The sequence below is a fragment of the Podarcis raffonei genome, chromosome 7 (assembly GCF_027172205.1).
Source record: "Podarcis raffonei isolate rPodRaf1 chromosome 7, rPodRaf1.pri, whole genome shotgun sequence".
Taxonomy (NCBI): domain Eukaryota; kingdom Metazoa; phylum Chordata; class Lepidosauria; order Squamata; family Lacertidae; genus Podarcis; species Podarcis raffonei.
In genome coordinates, this window is record NC_070608.1 from 91,148,636 (window position 1) to 91,168,196 (window position 19,561).

General features: G+C 42.6%; 1 protein-coding gene across 8 annotated transcripts in view; it reads right to left on the minus strand.

Annotated features, from left to right (window-relative positions):
* Positions 1–3,807: 3,807 nt before the first annotated feature.
* The window catches only part of ADCY2 (adenylate cyclase 2), a 142,861-nt gene continuing 127,107 nt past the window's right edge, over positions 3,808–19,561 (minus strand). For 7 of the 8 annotated variants that reach the window (XM_053397533.1, XM_053397536.1, XM_053397531.1 and 4 more), the window contains 6 exons: positions 18,009–18,167; positions 16,164–16,310; positions 14,370–14,477; positions 12,418–12,532; positions 5,367–5,491; positions 3,808–4,581 (listed from right to left, as the gene is read on the minus strand). In XM_053397533.1, the coding sequence (XP_053253508.1) occupies positions 4,429–4,581; positions 5,367–5,491; positions 12,418–12,532; positions 14,370–14,477; positions 16,164–16,310; positions 18,009–18,167 (807 nt within the window). In that variant the 3' untranslated portion in view covers positions 3,808–4,428. The remainder of the gene's footprint in view (positions 4,582–5,366; positions 5,492–12,417; positions 12,533–14,369; positions 14,478–16,163; positions 16,311–18,008; positions 18,168–19,561) is intronic. The other variant, XM_053397530.1, reaches the window with a different exon arrangement.

Genomic DNA, 19,561 nt, shown 5'->3' on the forward strand with positions numbered 1-19,561 from the left:
CCCCCGGTCTGCTGAGTTCTTTGGTTACTAAGAGACGGTCTGTGTTAACTGTGATGTCAGACAACATATAAAGGAGACTGGAAGGCTGAGAAAAGCTGCTTCTGCGTGAACAAAGGAGCTTAAAACCAATTTGTCTAGAGGAGATTGCAGCAAAAGGCCACAAGTATTCCTGGATCTGACAAGGATTACTAAAGCTGGGCTTAAGAATGAATTCACTGGACAGGGTCTTCCGTATGATGTTGTATAGCTTCCGAAATGTGAGACACCCACATCAATGATGGATAGGCCGGCCAGGCTCCAGGAGGTGGAGATGCATCCATCTGGAAGAGGGGCCAAAGGTCATAAGCAATGGGGAAGGCATTAAAGATTGAATAAGCGGAGAAACTGGACATTATTGATTTGTGCTTACAAAGAGGCTGCTGGGAGGCTCAGATGTTCCTCAGCAGCAGCAGCTGCTATTGAAGAGCACCCGGAACCATAGAGCATTACAGCAGTTCCATGTGCAGTCTCTCTGCCCCAGATGGTGACACTGTGCCAAGATGGAGTTTAGCTTGCAGCACACATGTCCTTCTAGCCTTTTGGGCTGCCTTGTTTTCTCTTATTTCTTTGCATTGCTCATTTAAGAAGGCCCTCTTGTCTCTCCTTGCTACTTTTTGGAAATCTGCATTCAATTTCCTGTATCTTTCACTATCTCCCTCGCATTTTGCTTGCCTTCTCTCCCCCGCTATTTGTAAGGCCTCGTTGGACAGCCACTTTGCTTTCTTGCATTTCCTTTTCATTGGGATGGTTTTCATTGCTGCCTCCTGTATAATGTTACGAGCCTCCATCCATAGTTCTTCAGGCACTCTGTCCACCAAATCTAAATCCTTAAACCTGTTCCTCACTTCCACTGTGTATTCATACGGGATTTGATTTAGATTGTATCTTACCGGCCCAGTGGTTTTTCCTACTTTCTTCAGTTTAAGCTTGAATTTTGCTATAAGAAGCTGATGATCTGAGCCACAGTCAGCTCCAGGTCTTGTTTTTGCTGACTGTATAGAACTTCTCCATCTTTGGCTGCAGAGAATATAATCAATCTGATTTCGATGCTGCCCATCTGGTGATGTTCATGTGTAGCGTCGTCTCTTGTGTTGTTGGAAAAGCGTGTTTGTGATGACCAGCTCTACCAGCCTTTGCCCTGCTTCGTTTTGAACTCCAAGGCCAAACTTGCCAGTTCCTGTTATCTCTTGACTCCTACTTTAGCATTTCAATCTCCTATAATGAGAAGAACATCCTTCTTTGGTGTCATTTCTGGAAGGTGTTGTAAGTCTTCATAGAACTGGTCAATTTCAGTTTCTTCAGCACCAGTAGTTGGTGCATAAACTTTACAGTGATGTTAAAAGGTCTGCCTTGGATTTATATCAAGATCATTCTGTCATTTTTGAGATTACATCCCAGTACAGCTTTCACCACTCTTTTGTTGACTATGAGGGCCACTCCATTTCTTTTACAGGATTCTTGCCCACAGTAGTAGATATGATGGTCATCCAAACTATATTCGCCCATTCCTGTCCATTTTAGTTCACTGATGCCCAGGATGTCAATATTTATTCTTGCCATCTCATTTTTGACCACATCCAGCTTACCAAGGTCCATGGTTCTTACATTCCAGGTTCCATCTTAAAAAGCAGAGACATCACCTTGCCGACAAAGGTCCGTATAGTTAAAGCTATGGTTTTCCCAGTAGTGATGTATGGAAGTGAGAGCTGGACCATAAAGAAGGCTGATCGCTGAAGAATTTATGCTTTTGAATTATGGTGCTGGAGGAGACTCTTGAGAGTCCCATGGACTGCAAGAAGATCAAACCTATCCATTCTTAAGGAAATCAGCCCTGAGTGCTCACTGGAAGGGCGGATCCTGAAGCTGAGGCTCCAATACTTTGGCCACCTCATGAGAAGAGAAGACTCCCTGGAAAAGACACTGATACTGGGAAAGATGCTAGGAGGGCACAAGGAGAAGGGGATGACAGAGGACGAGATGGTTTGACAATGTTCTTGAAGCTACCAGCATGAGTTTGACCAAACTGCGGGAAGCAGTGGAAGACACTGCCTGGTGTGCGCTGGTCCATGGGGTCACGAAGAGTCGGACACAACTAACGACTAAATAACAACAAACAACAAATAAGTTGCATAACATACAACTCAGCTCTCACACCCGGTATTTTCCTGGAGCAGAATTTGCAAGCGTGGATGCTGGCACATAATATCAGCAACTTTGTTACAGAGAGTCAAACCGCAGTTGCTTCCATATTGTTCCTCTCCATGCCCTAGAATTAACACCCTGTATCCACTCCTGTTTTACAGAGTCATTATCAAACTCCTTCAGTCCACAGTTTTCTGTGAGAGCTGATTTATAGTGATTTATAACAACAGGTTTGTAATTAAATTCAGCTGCAGCACCAGCCTGTCTAGGTATAAAGTACTACAGTGGTCCCTTGGTTCTCAAACTTAATCCGTTCCGGAAGTCTGTTCCAAAGCCAAAGCGTTCCAAAACCAAGGCACACTTTCCCATAGAAAGTAATGCAAAACGGATTAATCCGTTCCAGACTTTTAAAAACAACCCTTAAAACAGCAATTTAACGTGAACATTTAAGGAGACCATTGATCCATAAAATGAAAGCAAAAAACAATGCACTATACTATAAAATAAAACAGTATTGCAGATGATAAAATTTTAAAAAAATTCTTACTTGCACTGATGATAATCATTGTTTGGATGGGGGGCTTTTATTCATTTCTGGAGTCACAATCAATCGGTAGCTGAACTGGGTTCCACATAGTCACAAAAACAAATTAACCGAAAAAGCCTCAAAAACAAAAAATGCAAAATAAATAGCAAAAACAAAGGCACCAAAATATAAGCTCCAAATACCACCTCAGAACACTGCAATCGGAAATGGAAGCCTTGAATTACAATGGGGGGATGGAAATTAGCAGTACAACAGGAAACACAGAAACAGAAGGCTTGAATTACAATAGGGGACGCAAATTAGTAGCGCAACAGTAAAAACAGAAGCTTAGGACTCAAAACGGAGCATGTTCGGCTTCCGAAAAAAAGTTCAAAAACCAGAACACATACTTCCAGTTTTGTAGCGTTCAGGTTCAAGTTGTTCGTGAACTAAGCTGTTCGAAAACCAAGGTACCACTGTACTTAAAAGCTTTTCAGGGTTCTTGTACCTTTGAAATTAAACACTTATTTTTCGCAGGTCATCTGTTGTTACTGCTTCCTGTTGAACCCAACTGGGAGATTAGTGAGGAGGAGAGGAACACTGTTAGTTGCTACTTGAAACAAAAAAAAAAAAATTCCCTTCCAGTAGCACCTTAAAGACCAACTAAGTTAGTTCTTGGTATGAGCTTTCGTGTGCATGCACACTTCTTCAGATACTTCTTCAGATGCTACTTGAATTGCTTCCCCGATTTGCTTGATTCTGTTCCCAGTGTGGAGGAGATTTTAAGTACTGATTTCCTTTCATTACTATTTTTTAAAGAGTGAACTGGTTCTCTAGGGAGGCTATAGGGTGAAAGTAACCCATATGAAATAAGTGAAGTTGGTATCCATAAGAGAGGTAAAGTATAAATTGCTGCATGGCCTCACATCCATCCTGGCTTGCCTGCCCCGTCTCTCCCCTGCCTCCTCTCCCTTCCTGTCAGAAGTAAATTGTGAACTTATTGGGTCTGCCTTTTTTTAGGCTGTAAAACATCACATACTTTGATGGTGCTGTATGTATTCATGCAAGAGTCGCAATAACCTCACATTGCAAGACAAAAGTACATATAAAGTTTTAATGAGTTAAACTTACAAAAGACAATGGCATCAAAACATTTGACACATTTTGTACAAAACTGGTCCTGCTCATCTATAGTTCTTTTGAGAAGGTGGTTAGTCAGGGGCTCCGTTTCCTGTCCCTGGCATCTAGTGAACACACCTTAGTTGTAGTAGATGAAGGGACAGAATTAGAGGTTACAAATTCAGGACTAGAAGGTAATATTGGGGAGCTACCATACTTCCCACAACTTTCCATGCAGCTCCAGTTTTATTGCCATAAGATTTTTTTTGTATTTTTCTTTCTTAAAACCGTCTTCCCCAAGGTCTCAGACCTTTAATATCTCCAACTCCTGTCGAAAGTTTCTCTTTTCCACTGAAGAGTTGACAGTGCAAGCTCAGTCTTCCCAGCCCAGAGCATACCTTGTTTCGGCCATCCTGGAACATTAAGACTATTAAGGTCTCTGGATACAGAATGGTGGGAGGAGACCGTAAATATGACTACAGCAACATTTCTATGTACCAGAAAATTACACACATGTTCATGGTATGGGCTGAAAGAGACTTAAGAGAAAATGGGCAATGCTTCTTTTAAAATGCGGCACTGCCTGCAGCCGAGAGCCTGTTTCAGGACACCACGTTCCCTTGTGAGAGGGATTTTGTCATTTCTGTATGTACAAAATAGGTCTGCAACTCCCCTTTTCCTTTGACGTTAATTATGCCTCGGCAGGTGCAAATGTAGCCCAATGTTTGTAAAATGTTACTGGTCTCTTCTGTGACCTGCAATGCAAGAGACAGACAAGCACACCATACTTTAAGAAAAGGAAATCTCAAAGCCTGCCTCCCTCCCTCCCCCTCTTTGCCCTAAGTGACATAGCAGTGAGGAAAACCCTTCATTGGACTGTTTTACTTCACACAGGGCCTCGTTTTTGCTAATCTTAATGGACAGGTGAGTGAATACAATCACAAGATCCACCACAAATAATTTACACAACAGGATAAAAACAGCACCTTGAACTGAACAGATTCTAAAAAACTTTGAAATATATAAATAAAAATGTAACCCACCCCCAAGCATATCTACAACTTCTATCTATTCACAGGAAAAAACAGCAGCAGCAGCAACAACAACAGACAATGCTGTCATCTCTTGGAATCAGTTCCTCCATCACCACCCTGCAGCCGCCACCACCATCACAGCCCCAAAATTTGCTCCAGAGAATTATGGGCCCCTCAAAAGAAGAGATGGCGAGTGGATGGAGTTGGAATTACTGAAAATTGCTTTCCTCCCCATTCTGCCGATGGTAGATTCCTTGTCAGCTGAGCAACCCTGTTGGATACCCACCTAATAAAAAATGTTGAAGTATGATTTTGGATCAGATTTTAACCAATGAACCTTCAACTAACCTACAAGTCCCCCCCCCCAGCTGTGCTGCTGCTGTCTTCACTTGATGAGCTTCCCCCATGTGTGTCACAGCCTGTATCTTTGCCTGCGAGGGACTTTAGTGGGGAGATTCCCCTGCTGTGCAGGGGCACTTGAGTAAAAACACAAATAGAAGCCAAACCTGAATTTTATCCAAGACACCGGTGCTATCCATTCTGCTGGCCACATTTACAGTGTTGCCCCAGATATCGTACTGTGGCTTCTGTGCTCCAATGACACCCGCAATTACAGGTCCATGGTTAATTCCTGTAAAGAAGATGGCAAATTAAGGGTGGTCCCCCTCACCAAATATATATTTTTAAATGCTACAAATTGCAGAGCTCCCTGGAGGAAACATAAATGTTTTGAAACACATATGCACATCTGGTGGCTTTGCTGTCAAATTTGGGGTCTGGAGTTATGCAGAATTTATTCCTATGGCTGGGATTCAGATCAAATTAATATTTAATTTATTAATAATAGTATTGTTCATTTAAGAAGTGCAAAATTCCATCAAATAAGCATTGAACAATTATAATGGGAAAATTGAGAAGTATTAATGCATTGACGGAACAACATAGGCAATACTAGGGAATGTGTTAAGATGCCAGCACAGATTTGTATGAGGCTGATGGTTATCTTTCTATGGCAGAGTTGTAAAGCATTTGCTGTGGAAATGAGTATCGCTTTGTTATTGATTTGTATTACCTACTTTTTGTTTCCTAGGAATAGGTCATATAATTGGAACACACTGAACACTGCTCTGCTAATGAATGACTAGGAAGCGCTATATATAAAATCAAAATATTTGTTAGAAGTGTAACAGCTTTCTTTTTACAAGTTGCCCCATCTTTTTTCTGAGGGAAAGTATCCTTTGTGCCTTAAAAAAAGGTTTTCCTTGATTTTATTTAGAAGCTCTACATTACAGGTTTCTGAAGGAAAGTGTTCGCAAGTGTACTCCAAAAGTAGTGGGTGGCCGAGGGCAACTTGGGGCTCATCCACACTAGAAAGGCTGGGTCCAAGCAGTTTTCCATTTGTCTCCTGCTTTCTATGCATGGCTCATAGTAGTTCTGCCTTTGGCCTGCCACTTCCCCCAGAAAATCCGCTCTTTAGCATTAAATTGGAACAAAAGGCAATCTACAGGAAAGCCAACTGCTTTTTGTTTCGATTCAGTGCTGTGTCTCTTAGTTTCAAAGCATTCTTCCACAACCTGCTTCTGCCACTAGGTGACACTATAAGCTAAAATGAACAGAATCAGCCAGTGAGCAAAACTAGAATTATACAAACTGGGGTGGGGGTGGGCGGCGAGAACCCCAGAAAGAAAAATACTGTTACATTAAACATGAAATATTTCATATTTATTTATAGGTTGGTTCCATTTTCTTGCATACATTTAAAACTTCTGAAGCCTGCAAAAATAAATGGCATTACTAAAAGGATATTAAAATCCTGGAATGACCCCTCTGTCAGTCAGTCAGTCAGTCAGTCAGGAATTTAATTTTCTGCTGTTGCATTCTACAAACCCTGGATATTTTGGGAAGACGGCAGTATTTGAATTTATGTGAATTTGCTGCATAAGTATTTAAATGAAAATAAGAGAATGAAAAAATGCAGTTAAGTAGAACAGACAATTGTGTGGTTTGTTGTTTTTTTTTTTAAAAAAAAGGTTTAAGACTTCTGAGTGAAAGCAAGCAAGCAGGAGAGAAGAGCTCGAACCTCCATTAGATGGGATTCTGCCCACACCTCTAAGGTGATATGACACCCTCTTGCTTGGAAATGGATTTATTATCTCGTTTTTATGTTCCTTTTAAAAAGGAATTACCAAGGTAGGAAAAGAGGTAGTAAGGGAACACCAGGCTACTTTAAATGAATTCAAATCTCCAGGGTCTGATGAGCTGCATCCAAGGGAACTAAAGGGAGCTTACGGATGTAATTTCAGAGCCTTTGTCTATTATCTTTGAGAATTCTTGGAGAACAGGTGAGGTCCCTACAGACTGGAGGCAGGTGTCAGGGGCTGGACTGAGGAGGAATGGTGGGAGACCCCACTCCTTCTCCTGAACCTTCCCAAGGGCAGGAGGACACTATTGATTTCGAACAGTGGTTTGCAGAAGAGCACAGTCCAGAGGGGAAAAGCTGGGAAATACTGGATGAGGAACAGCTAGAAGAGGAAACGCCAGGAGAGAGCTGGCAGATTCATTGTCCTTGGACAGCATTCCTGACTCCCCCTTCGCCTAAGACTAGACGGGCTTTGAGAGTGATAGAACAGAAAGCACAATGGCAACAAGCTCAGATTAACTGACGTAGGAGTGACGTAGATTAAGGGGGACGGAGGGGGTGAACCTTAACTGGGAGCAACACCATTCCTAGAGAGAAATGCATTCCTTTGTCTCTCACTGTGATTATTAAAGAAACTAACTGATAAGAACGCTACTTTTGTTTGATCTGCTTATTTACTGCCACTGGAGAAGGGATCTGATTCCCCAAAGCCTGACAGTGGGCAAATGTTGTCCCCATCTTCAAAAAGGGAGGAAAGGAAGACCCAGGTAACTACCAACTGTTGAGCTTGACATCAATACCAGGAAAGGTCCTAGAACAGATAATTCAACAGTCGGTCTGTGAGCATTTAGAAGAGGATGCTGTGATTAATAAGACCCAGCATGGTTTTCTCAAAAATAAGTCATACCAGACCAATCTGATTTCTTTTTTTGATGGAATTACAAACTTGGTGGATCAAGGAAATGCTGTGGACATAGTATATCTTGATTTCAGTAAGGCTTTCTTGTGGAGATGAGGTAACTGCGAGATGGATTTGTAGCTGGTTGACTGACCGAACTCAAAGAGTAATCATTAATGGTTCCTTGTCATCTTGGAAAAAAGTGACAAGTGGGGTGCCGCAGGGTTCTGTCCTAGGCCCATTGTTTGTCAATGTCTTTATAAATGACTTGGATGAAGGAATTGAGGGGATGCTCATCAAATTTGCAGATGACACCAATTTGGGAGGGGTAGCTAATGCCTCAGAAGAAAGAATCAGAATTCAAAATGGCTGGAGAACTGGGCGCAAGCTACCGTATTTTTCGCTCTATAACACAGGAGATATGATAGCCATCTTCAAATATCTCAAAGGCCGTCACGTGGAGGGTGGAACAAACTTGTTTTCTCCTGCTCTGGAGGGTAGGACTCGAACCAATGGCTTCAAGTTGCAAGAAAGGAGATTCCAACTAAACATTCGAAAAAACTTTCTGACAGTAAGAGCTGTTCAGCAGTGGAACAGACTCCCACGAGAGGTGATGGATTCTCCTTCCTTGGAGGTTTTTAAGCAGAGTGGCCATCTCTCATGGATGCTTTAGCTGAAATTCCTGCATTGCAGGGGGTGGGACTAAGATTCTATGATTCTAACTTTCAAGAAAAAGTACAATATATTAAAGAGTGTATTACATAGCATGATTCTACATGCTCAAACTTTTAGAGTGTGTCCAAAAAAGAAAAAAATCTCGCAATATGTATTGAATTCCTCTTATTTATAACAATATTTATGCTGTCAAAGCAGTCTGGTTAATTTCACACACACAAAAAGAAGCAACTCAAATCAGTGTTTCCCTTGGATGTTACAATATAGGAACTTGCAGAGCTCTGCTGGATCCCCCCATCTAGTTCCAGAGTTGTTTCCACAATTTCCACCAAGATGCCTATGAGCAGCACATGAGCACAGCAGAACTCTCCCAGTCACATTTCCCAGATATCAGCATTCAGAGGCATATTCTCTCTGATGCTAAGGCGTTCATCTAACCATCAGGAATACCAGCCATTGCTTTAGCCTTATCCTCCAAGAATCTAACCATCTTTTTAAAAATTGTGTCAAGTTGGCACCTATCTCTATGTCTTGAGGTAGGAAATCTCATCATTTTAACTATGCACTGTGTGAAGAACTGCCTCCTATGGTCTGTCCTGAATCATCTGCCTTTCAGCTTCATTGGAAGACCCTGGGTCCGAGTATAAGAGAGTGAGAGAAACTGTACAAGCAGGTCTTTTAAAAAAAATTTCTTCCAGGCAACTTCCCAAAGAAAATAAAACTGACAAGCTGTTTTTGCCTTTCCCTGCCTGCCTTAATTTTCCAGTTTAGGAACTTGAGAACAGTGATAACAGCAGCTTTCTCTATTAATATAATTTTATTTACTTTTAATATTTTTGCACTGCCTTTTTGAAAGCCACGAAGATGGTGTTCAACAGATCAAGTATGAAAGCAACGTCATGAAACATTAAAAAAAGGGTAAAGGTAAAGGACCCCTGACAGTTAAGTCCAGTCGCAAACACTCTGGGGTTGCGGTGCTCATCTCGCTTTACAGGCCGAAGAAGCCAGCGTTTGTCCGCAAACAGTTTTTCTGGGTCATGTGGCCAGCATGACTAAACCGCTTCTGGTGAACCAGAGCAGCACACAGAAATGCCGTTTACCTTCCCAGCAGAGTGGTACCTATTTATCTACTTGCACTTTGATGTGCTTTCGAACAGCTAGGTTGGCAGGAGCTGGGACTGAACAACAGGAGCTCACCCCGTCGCGGGGATTTGAACCGCCGACCTTCTGATCGGCAAGCCATAAAAAGGAACACTGATGAAAAATATATAAAAGGCCAAATTACAATCATATTTGCTTTCTAGAATCTCTGTTTATAATGTTTAATTGTTCTTTAACAATGTTTAACTTTTTTAGTGACATCCTTCACCCTGTTTTTAGCTGTTTTTATTTTATCTGTAAGCCACTTTGAGTCCCTATCAGGGAAACCGGCAGATATAGATACAGTGGTACCTCAGTTTACTAACTTAATCCATTCTGGAGGTCCATTCTTAAACCAAAGCGTTCTTAAACCAAGGCACCCTTTCCCTAATGAGGCCTCCCGCCACTGGTGTTCAGCTTCCGTTCTTCCGGGGCAAAGTTCGCTAACCGGAACACCTACTTCCAGTTTTGCGGAGTTCGTTGTCCGAAGTTTTCGTTAACAGGGCTGTTCGTAGACCGAGGTACCACTGTATATCCTTGATTTAACTCATTATGAGCCATTGTTCTTCAGAGACTGGCTGCCGTCACACGTTTTGGTAAGCCATAATGTACAGAAGTGAGTTATTTGTTTGTTCTGTGAGGAAACAAGCCATGACCCCCAACTTGTGTTAAATTTGAAGCAGCAATCGTGGACTGCTTTGCTCCCCAAAAGCACAAGATGTGCTCTTGACCTATTGACCATGGTTTGTTGGAGTACAACAGGCTAAGCTAGGAACCATTGTTTGTTCCCTCCCAGAGCAAAGAAAGCATGATTTGCTTGTACACAGTAAACAATTGTTTATGGCTTATTTTGATGTGTGATTAGTAGGGTTATAACTTTTTTACAACCTCATGTGCTGTAGCTTAGTTAGATTAACTTTTGCCTAAAAACAAAGCAATGAACTGTCATTTGAAAAAAGCTTACCCCAAAATCAATAAATCGATTTTAGTATATGTAACTGTCTAATGTATTGTGTCATTATTGTGCCATTATACATAATAATTATGCATTATAATACAGGAAAATAGCTTGCAAATTTTCTAATACTTGTACAATGTTCTGTACATTGTATATCAATTCTTATTGCTTAGAATCATCATCATCATCATTTATACCCCGCCACTCGGGCTGGGTTTCCCCAGCCACTCTGGGCAGCTCCCAACAAAATATTAAAAATAGAATCAAACATTAAAAACTTCCCTAAACAGGGCTGCCTTCAAATGTCTTCTAAAAGTCAGATAGTTGTTTCTTTCCTTGACATCTGATGGGAGGGTGTTCCACTGAGAAGGCCCTCTGCCTGGTTGCAATTCTTCTTTGTTTCTGCTGCAAGCGCCATAAAGTTCCCACATCACTTTGATTGCGCCTTCTGCACACTGCTTTCTTCTTGGTATCTGGAGGATGGGTGGCCCCTGCTTCCAGTCAGTCTCCAATACCCACAATGCTTTTTTTCAAAAAAAGGTTTCAATATTTCTGACAAGTTCTTGAAGTCGTTTTCAATGAGTGGTGATGTTGCATATATGGTGATTCCCACTTTTCATTTTGGGGTGACCTTTTTTCACAGCTCAGAAGAAATAGTCCCTTTTCAGTGTTTCTAAGCAAATACTGAAAAGGGACTAATTTTTTTTGAAATAAAGTCCATTTTTAAAAACGGGGATGTCAGCGCTGCCCAAGGTCCCAGCTCACACAAGACCAACGCTGCTTCTTGCTCAAGTTTAAAAGTCTTTATTGAAGTTCAGTCAGATTTCCAGACGCGCAGCGCGCAACGCTACATCTATCCATCAGACCGTAGAAGTCCCATCTGAATCTCCTCCCCCCTGACACCAGCTTAAGATTCTAGCCTTACTCCACCTCTTCCTCTGTTCCTTCTTTCTCTGGGTCCTTCTGCTAGTCGGAGTCTCAGCCCTCCGAGATTCTTCTGACGCTGATTCTCCCGACTCCTCCCCCCCCCTCTTTCGGGCTTTAGGACCTGGCTCCCAATCCGGGTTTTCTGCTGTCCCGCGCTCCTCCACATTTGAACTTGGCGCGCGCGCGCAGCCTCCCACTTTCCTTCTGACCGTTACACTTGTGTCACTGCTCCCCCTTTCGGGGAGGCTAGCTGGACCTGGCCTTCCCTCCGTCTCCCCACTCCCCGATGGAGGAGGAGCTGGTCCTGACTCACGTGACTCTTCCCCCCCACTGTGCTCTGGTGGGGGAACTGGCCCTACTCCTCCGCTACTCCTTTGGGACTCCCCTCTGGTTCCTTGTTTATGGATCGTCCCCTCTGGGATTCGCCTCGCCCTTACCATGGGCGCCCCCTCCTGGGAATCTTCTGATTCGCTGGAGAAGCTCATGGAATCTCTCGGTCCACTGTCATATTCCCCTACGCTCCCCTCTGATTCCTCTCCTCCGCTCTCTATCTGCTCTCTCCCCTGCTCTTCTGCTCCTGAGCCTCTGACAGGGGAAAAATCCATTTTTTTGAAAATCAAAAAGTTATAACCCTAGTGATCACGGCCACAGCCTCACAATATTCAATGCAGTGATGTGCTGAAATTAGCAATGAGGGGGGAAGTTCTGCAAACACAATGCTGGAATAACAAAGTGGAGGAACTTGAACTGTTAGCACTGTATTAAAAAAGGATATTATTGCTGTACTTGGAGACGAGACAAAATATTTATGCTGCTTACCTACGCGTAGCTTGAAGTCATTGAAGGAATGCTTGTTTATGACATCCAGTTTTGCTCCCAGGGCAAATGCAAACTCCACCATAGTCCCAATATGCATGTATTGTCTGTCAGGCTCCTGAATGTAAACACATAGACATATCCTGTAATGCCACTGCAATTATCAAAGAATCCTCAATAGAGATTTGCTCTCTGTAAATGTTGCAATTTACTGAAAACTTACAAGAAGTCAGTGTTTTAATTCTAGAGTTACAACCCTATATACTTTTACTTGTTCCAACAGAATCACAGTACTTTGGATTTATTCCTGATCAAAGTGGGATATAAACTAACAAATATAAAAATTTAATTAATTAAATTGAGCTCATTGTGATTTGTTTCTGAGTAAACATGCATAGGATTGGGCTGTATGCTATTTACGCCTGCGCACAGCTCAGTTTTGTATCAGCTATGTTCTTGTGGAAAATCAATGTGCCTGGTCACAATGGGTCCTGGAATAGCTCCGAGTGCTTGTTGGCCCCTGGGTAAGAGATCTGCTTTTGGTTCCCAGTAAGTAACAGACTCACAGCTCCCCTTGCAAGAACAGGTCACTCCCTCCCTTCTATGATCCTTTCCCTCTTTGCTCCCCTGAATGATGCAGGAAAGAGGATAAGGAATTGTGCTGGGTCTAAAGCTGGACGCCATGTTGGCCCTAGACATTTTGGCACCTGAGGCGAACCACAAAATGGTGCATCCTCCTGTGAGGGAAGAAGGGGTGAGTGAACATCTACACTGGGAACAAGCGGGTGGGAAGGGGAGAGGATAAAGAGCTTCATTGGGAACTAGGGTGGGAGGGCCCAGCAGTGCCTCCTATTTGCTTAGAGGCTGCTGTACAAGTGGCAGGGGGGAGGCTGCCAGGGAGGTGGCAGAGCTGCTGCCATCACCATGGGCAACACATTCCTTGGAGACTGGATTTCCTGTCTCTCTGGGTCAGGCCACCCAAGGCGGTGGCCTCGCTTTGCCTCCTGGGTGGGCCAGCCCTAGCTTGATGCAACAGGCCCTTCAAGTCTCGGGCCTTAAGACAACGGCCAAATGGGTCACCTGTGCACGCTCTCAGTTCCAGGTGGCACTGCCCATTTCATACCGTACAGATAGAGGGAGCCATCCCACCTGAGAGGCTCATATCTGTTCATTTGTGAGAGGGGAGGGCCCAGCTGTTTTTTGTGTGCCAGGTCTTCACACATACTTAATGTACACCAGTGCACAGGACCCTCTGAGCTGCAACCATGGACTGTAGGAGAATAGGACTGAGCTGTTTTAATGTTCTGTGAATATGAAGCATGATTCTTCAAAAATATCCTACTTTCTCTATAGGCATAAATTCTCACTCAGGAGCTGAGTGGGAAGCGAAGGAGAAAGAAATAAAGGGTGGGGTTGAAGTGTGGATGGGTTTTTTTTGGGGGGGGGGGTAAAGTTTAGCACCACTTCACAAAATGTAGATGAGATTCTTCAAATATTGGAACACCAGGGAAATTATGCAGGAATATCATTTTGCCTACCCACCCACCCATTGCTATATAATGCTGTAACAGCAATAAAGAAATAAAACACTGTCCTGTAATAGCAGGGTGTTTATGCAGGGAATGAAAAGCATATTCAGAGTTAGAAAATCCAAGTGCTTGAGTGTTGTGTTTCATTGGAGGGGAACTGTCTTAACTGTATTTCCTGAGATCAGGAGCCAAAAGTTGCACAGGTGCATGCAAATGCTTCTGGGAACACTGGCATAGCTGAAGTTGGCAAGCCTCATTTGGGATGCTCCTAATATTCCTCCCAAGTTTTGGGAGCAGCTTTTCAGAGCCTTTGAACTGGCTTGGTGGGGAGATGACTTAGAAGCTTCACTGCATTCCCAGATGTGGCCTTTTGCACCCCAGACAAAATATGGTCCCTACAAAGTGGACACAGTAACTTTGACGTACCTGACTATGTTCCTGGCTGGGCATTGCACTTAGCCCTGTGGCTGCCATGTAAGTGCTCCCAATGGTCTTGATCTTTTCAACGCCGCTAAATTTGGGTTTTGACAATAGCTGTGAAGAAATAAGGCACTCAGGTGTCTGATAGCCAAATAATGCATCAGCATTGTTAATACACACGCTTCCCAGGGCTGCCTCCGGGCTGCACTTGTTAGGAGCATCTTTCAAGCCCATTTAGCAGATCCAGAAGCAGCCAAACTAGTTGAGACAGTAGTAAAGCCTTTTATTTAAGTTTGGCCCAATCTCACATAGGACACGGGTAGGGGATCATATTTTACAGCAAAAGGTGCCTGCAGGTGAGAATAGCTCCCTGAAACCCAACACATTCTGAGCCTTAATGCAACTCTTGGTTTCACTGAGAAACTATTTTAACATTTTGCAAAAGGAGCTCTGGCAATTCATTTTCTGCAGTCAGCGTTACTGCGACATCTGGATTTGCGGTGCTGTTCTCTTCAGTGGTGGCTTATATAAACTGCCTTAGGCATTTTGATAAGGTAGAGTGCTGCTTTTGTGGTGGGGGAGGGGAATCAACTGCACTTCTGAGCAGCAGAAGCAAGAAGGCAATGACTTCTCATCTGACCTGCCTTTGTCACAACCTCTGCTGTTTCCCCTCTGCTGCAGTTTGGCCTCCACCAAATTCATCTCCCTGTCCACTAGTCAATGTGATTTACATAGTTATTCATGTAAATTAAGAACTTAAATGTAATTAATGATGCAATTATTTCCACACCATTCATTTCAATAATGCCAAGGACATTCATCTCAATGCAAAGGAATCTAGAATGAATGATAACCTAGAATTCTGGTAAACATAAAAAACCACTACTGGCCATTTAGGAACACAAAAGTCATCCATGTGCCCCTTAAATGCTGCATGGAAAATTATGCCATTTTATGCAGAAGTGCCTATAAAGACTGCATTGGTGTGTAACTCTACATTTCTACAGCAGCTGGTGCCTCTCAAATTCAAAGTGCAGCTTCTGCCAGTACAAGCCTCTGCCAGTATTGGCTGTGCTGGCTAGGAATTATTATTATTATTATTATTATTATTATTATTATTATTATTATTTCTTTCCTTTATGAATTGCTTCCCACAAAGCATCTCAAAGTGATAGTGATTTACAGTATAAGAAAAATATATTTATTCTATTGTATTTTATTATTTGATTATAGAAAAAACCCTCAAAGTGGTTTACAAAAGATAAAAAGTAAAATCAATGGAAGTTTACAACCCAAAGCTTAAAATATACAAAAGTTAAAATACTAAAACAGATTAAATCACATTTTTACATTCCTTTACCTGTCACAGAATTGCTCTACAAGTCACTATCCTGTGTGTCAAACCATAAACATTGCTGATTCTCGCTTGAGTCTTCCTAGGCACTGGTCAGATTTATAAGCCCTTCCTACATAATCTTACGAGACACCGGAGGGTCTTGTATGGGCTATACTTATAAGAGATGACTCAAAGGTTGGTGTAAAAATATCTATCACACAATTCCAAGAGACATGGAGGCAACAGCTTCTTCTGCCTTAGAAGGATAAGCAAGTTTTAGGTTAACAAACAAAACATGGAGGCCATAGTCCAGCGTAGAGTTAAATGTGTTTAAGTTAACTGATTTAAATGGAATAAAATGCACTTAAATCTGTTTTGAATTGGGGCCACAATGTGGGAAACTCTTCTGTAACGAAATAATTTCTTGCTTGTCCTTTAGCCAAACACAGACATGATGTACTTACATCATCAAAGTCAGCAATGATCTCATTTAGAAGCCGGAGGCATTCTAAGCCCTCTTTGTTGACATCAGATTCTGTATAAAATTCTTTGAAATCTGGAATGGAGGCAAACATGACGCAAACACAGTCATATGATTGATGGTATAAATCCTGTTCAAGAGAGAAGAATGAGAAACCAGTCACAAAATGTTCTCAGTAGAAGGCGTTCATAAAATGAAGTACAGATTGGAAAGAAAAAGGATGGATGAAAAGTTTGTGTAAGGTGTGCTTGCACCTATTTAGTACAAAGATAATTTGCTGATGTTTTACTACTTTTTGCTTTATAATAAGCCATGCCCATCCATGAATAATTTCATCAAGTTACACTACCTAATTAACCTGTTTTATTCAGTTAAAGTACCTCTCTATATAACTGGCTACACATTTTACACCAGTGGATATATTGGAAACAGCTCAGTGACATTCAAGGAACAGGTTTACCAAGCAGGTGACAAAAGCCCTGAAGCCTTGCACCTGCCTTGATCCCATTTCTAGCGCAGTGCAAAAGGACCAGAACATTGTTCTAGTGAAACTGAGAGATTTCTGTCATTTGGAAGCCTGGCAACTATGACACTGTTTTCTCAATCTTTTTAATTAAGTTGGAAGTGCTTGAAAAATGCTACAGCAAAAGGAAGTCAAAGTTACTTATCATCATCATCAAAGTTCTTCATCACTTCTAGGCAAGAAAAATGGAAATGAATACTGTTCCAGAGGCCCATTTGCTCCAATGCACAAAAGAAGAGAGCTGCCAGATCAAGCCAAAGACCCTTCCAGCATCCTGTTTCCAAAAGTGCCAACCATATGCTGATGCCCACAAGCAGAACACAAATGCAAACTCTTCCATAGTTGTCCCCCAGCAACTGGCAACTCACAGATAAAAACTGCTTGTTCAGAGCAGACATAATGCAAGAAGGTATCATTGAGAAAGCAGTAATCTCCTAACATCGTTAAATATCAACAGACTCTAGAACACAAATAGTGCTTTTTGGACTGAGTATGTTTGGTCTCTTTACACAGTTTGTCACCAAAATCTTCACTGATGTTTCTCTCATATTGGTCATCACTGCAAAGGTCATCATTTGCTATCGCTCATGACATAATAGCTGGGGATGTTTTCTCAACAGGCTTTCTCCCCTCCCTTTTTTATCAAAGATTTTCTTGTTTTACAAAAGTGTTTGCAATGTCTGCTTTCTTAAGGGGCAACCTATGTCCAAGTGGGGCTAGGGAAGTGCCTTTCCAGTGTGTTTGAGGGACTAGAAAAAAATATTTGGAGTTGGTACATAGACCTCAGGAGAGGCAGAGGTCTGATTTTTGCAGTCGGCTTGCAAAAAGCAACCACAGAATTGGAGGACTCCAAAGACACATTGATCTCTTTGGAAAGGGTGGACCTGCGGCAGCTTCTCAAAGGCTTGCATTGCCTGCCTGTTTTCTCATGTTTTGAAGTTATTTGCAAGCAAACAGTTATTATAAAAGGCAAAGTAAGGCCTGTGTGATCCACTCTGCAAAAGAAAGCAAAGCCCAGTAGCCTTGCCCTTGAAATTATCACTGGGCAACTGGGGAGTGTGTAAAACCCACAGTGCACACCAGAAATAATCTGTCACAGTCTATCTCTCTCCTGTTTTATTCTTGGAAACAAACTAGAAATGGAGGCAAGCTGGTATGCCAATTCTCACTTTCAGTGAGGGGGCAGTCTATAGTATGCTGTGTGCACACTGGACCAGATTTGTTCCTGAAGGTGTGCAGGTGTTCTTGAAGGTTGTCAGTTTTATTTCAGAACAGCGAAGAAGACTAAAGGTGGTGAGGACTGACCTCATTCTTCAGGTTCCTTGCCAAGAAATGTTCGGCCACGTGAGCAGGCAGCACGTTCTCCAGCAGCAGCCGGTTCAAATTCTCCATGGTCTCAATCTCCTCACGCTCTTTTTTGAACTTGTTCTTCCACAGGAAATCTAACCTACAGTAATATTCATTCTGTTACAAAGAGGACACAGAAGTAAAGAAACAATAGGCATCTTGTCCTATCAGATGGTTTTAAGAGAGAGAGAAAAACACACCCCTCCCCCAAAACAATGAAGCAGTAGGTTAAGGTATTCATTCCACTCCAGCTGGGGCCCAAAGACAGAGGCGGTTTTAGGGCAGTGCAACCAAGGCAGCTGCAACAATCCTGTAGAACAGCACGAGAGAAGCAGGAGGGGATGCCAAACTTCAGCGTCACATAGGACGCTGCTGAAATCTGACAGCCCAAAATCTGCCAATGTTAAACAGGCAGATTCTGTGCATGCATATTATTACCCAGCTTGATCCAGCAAATATGACAGTGTGTGTGTTTGTGTGTGTGTGTGTGTGTGTGTGTGTGTGTGTGAGAGAGAGAGAGAGAGAGAGAGAAACCCTTCAGGTCAGCATCCTCATTATTATTTATTTAATTTATTTGTGAGTTGGATGGTGTCATGTAGCCAAGCTGGTGCCCAAACGTCTTGCTCTGCTTTCCTTTGGACCACATAAGCAAGGTCAAGAGGGGGGCGGGTCTTGTCACCTGGGCAGCCCAGGATCTCCCATACACACTACACAGCCTTGCACCCCAGGGAGATCACTTTGGTGCTCCTAATGCAGAAAACAACAACGCAGGAGGCAGCAGTTACAAGTTATCAGTCTAAGAAGTCACAGCAGGTTTGACTTCACCCCCGGAGGCACACTCCATCGTCTCCTGAGACAGATGGATGACAACAACTATTTGTCACTTTTCACAAACTTAACTAGTGATCATCTGATGGGGAGTGAGGATGGGCTGAGTTTATAGGGCCAGAGGGACGATGACAGATGGTCCACTGTGTGAACAGATAACAGCTGAACCATCAAGTGGTGCTACTCAGAGGAGGCCCCATAGCCGGCCCACACACCCACTTGTCCCTTGCCTAGAAAGCTGTCAGAGTGGTTATCCACTTGCCCCATACTTTCTAGATAATAATAATAATAATAATAATAATAATAATAATAATAATAATATATCACCTGTAGGTATCAGGGCACAGGATAAAATTACAATATAAAAACACAGAATACATAATCAAAATATAAACAGAAGCAGCGGAATAATACCCCCCCCAAAAAAAACCCCTCTAAAAAGTTAAAAACAATTAAAATATTTTTAAAAGACAGGACTTCCGGTTAGCGCCAGCGCTTAATGGCGGATTTCTCCCGGAGCTCCGGGAGAGATCTGCTTCGTAGGTTCGGGTCCCGTCAGCTACGGCGGAGCGGGGACCCCCAAAAATCACAGGCGCGTAGCCTGTGAACTGGAGACTCGGCGGGCACCTTTGCGCCCCCCCGACGCTGTGAAATAGCCTTTTTAAAGGCTGCGGATCAGCGGA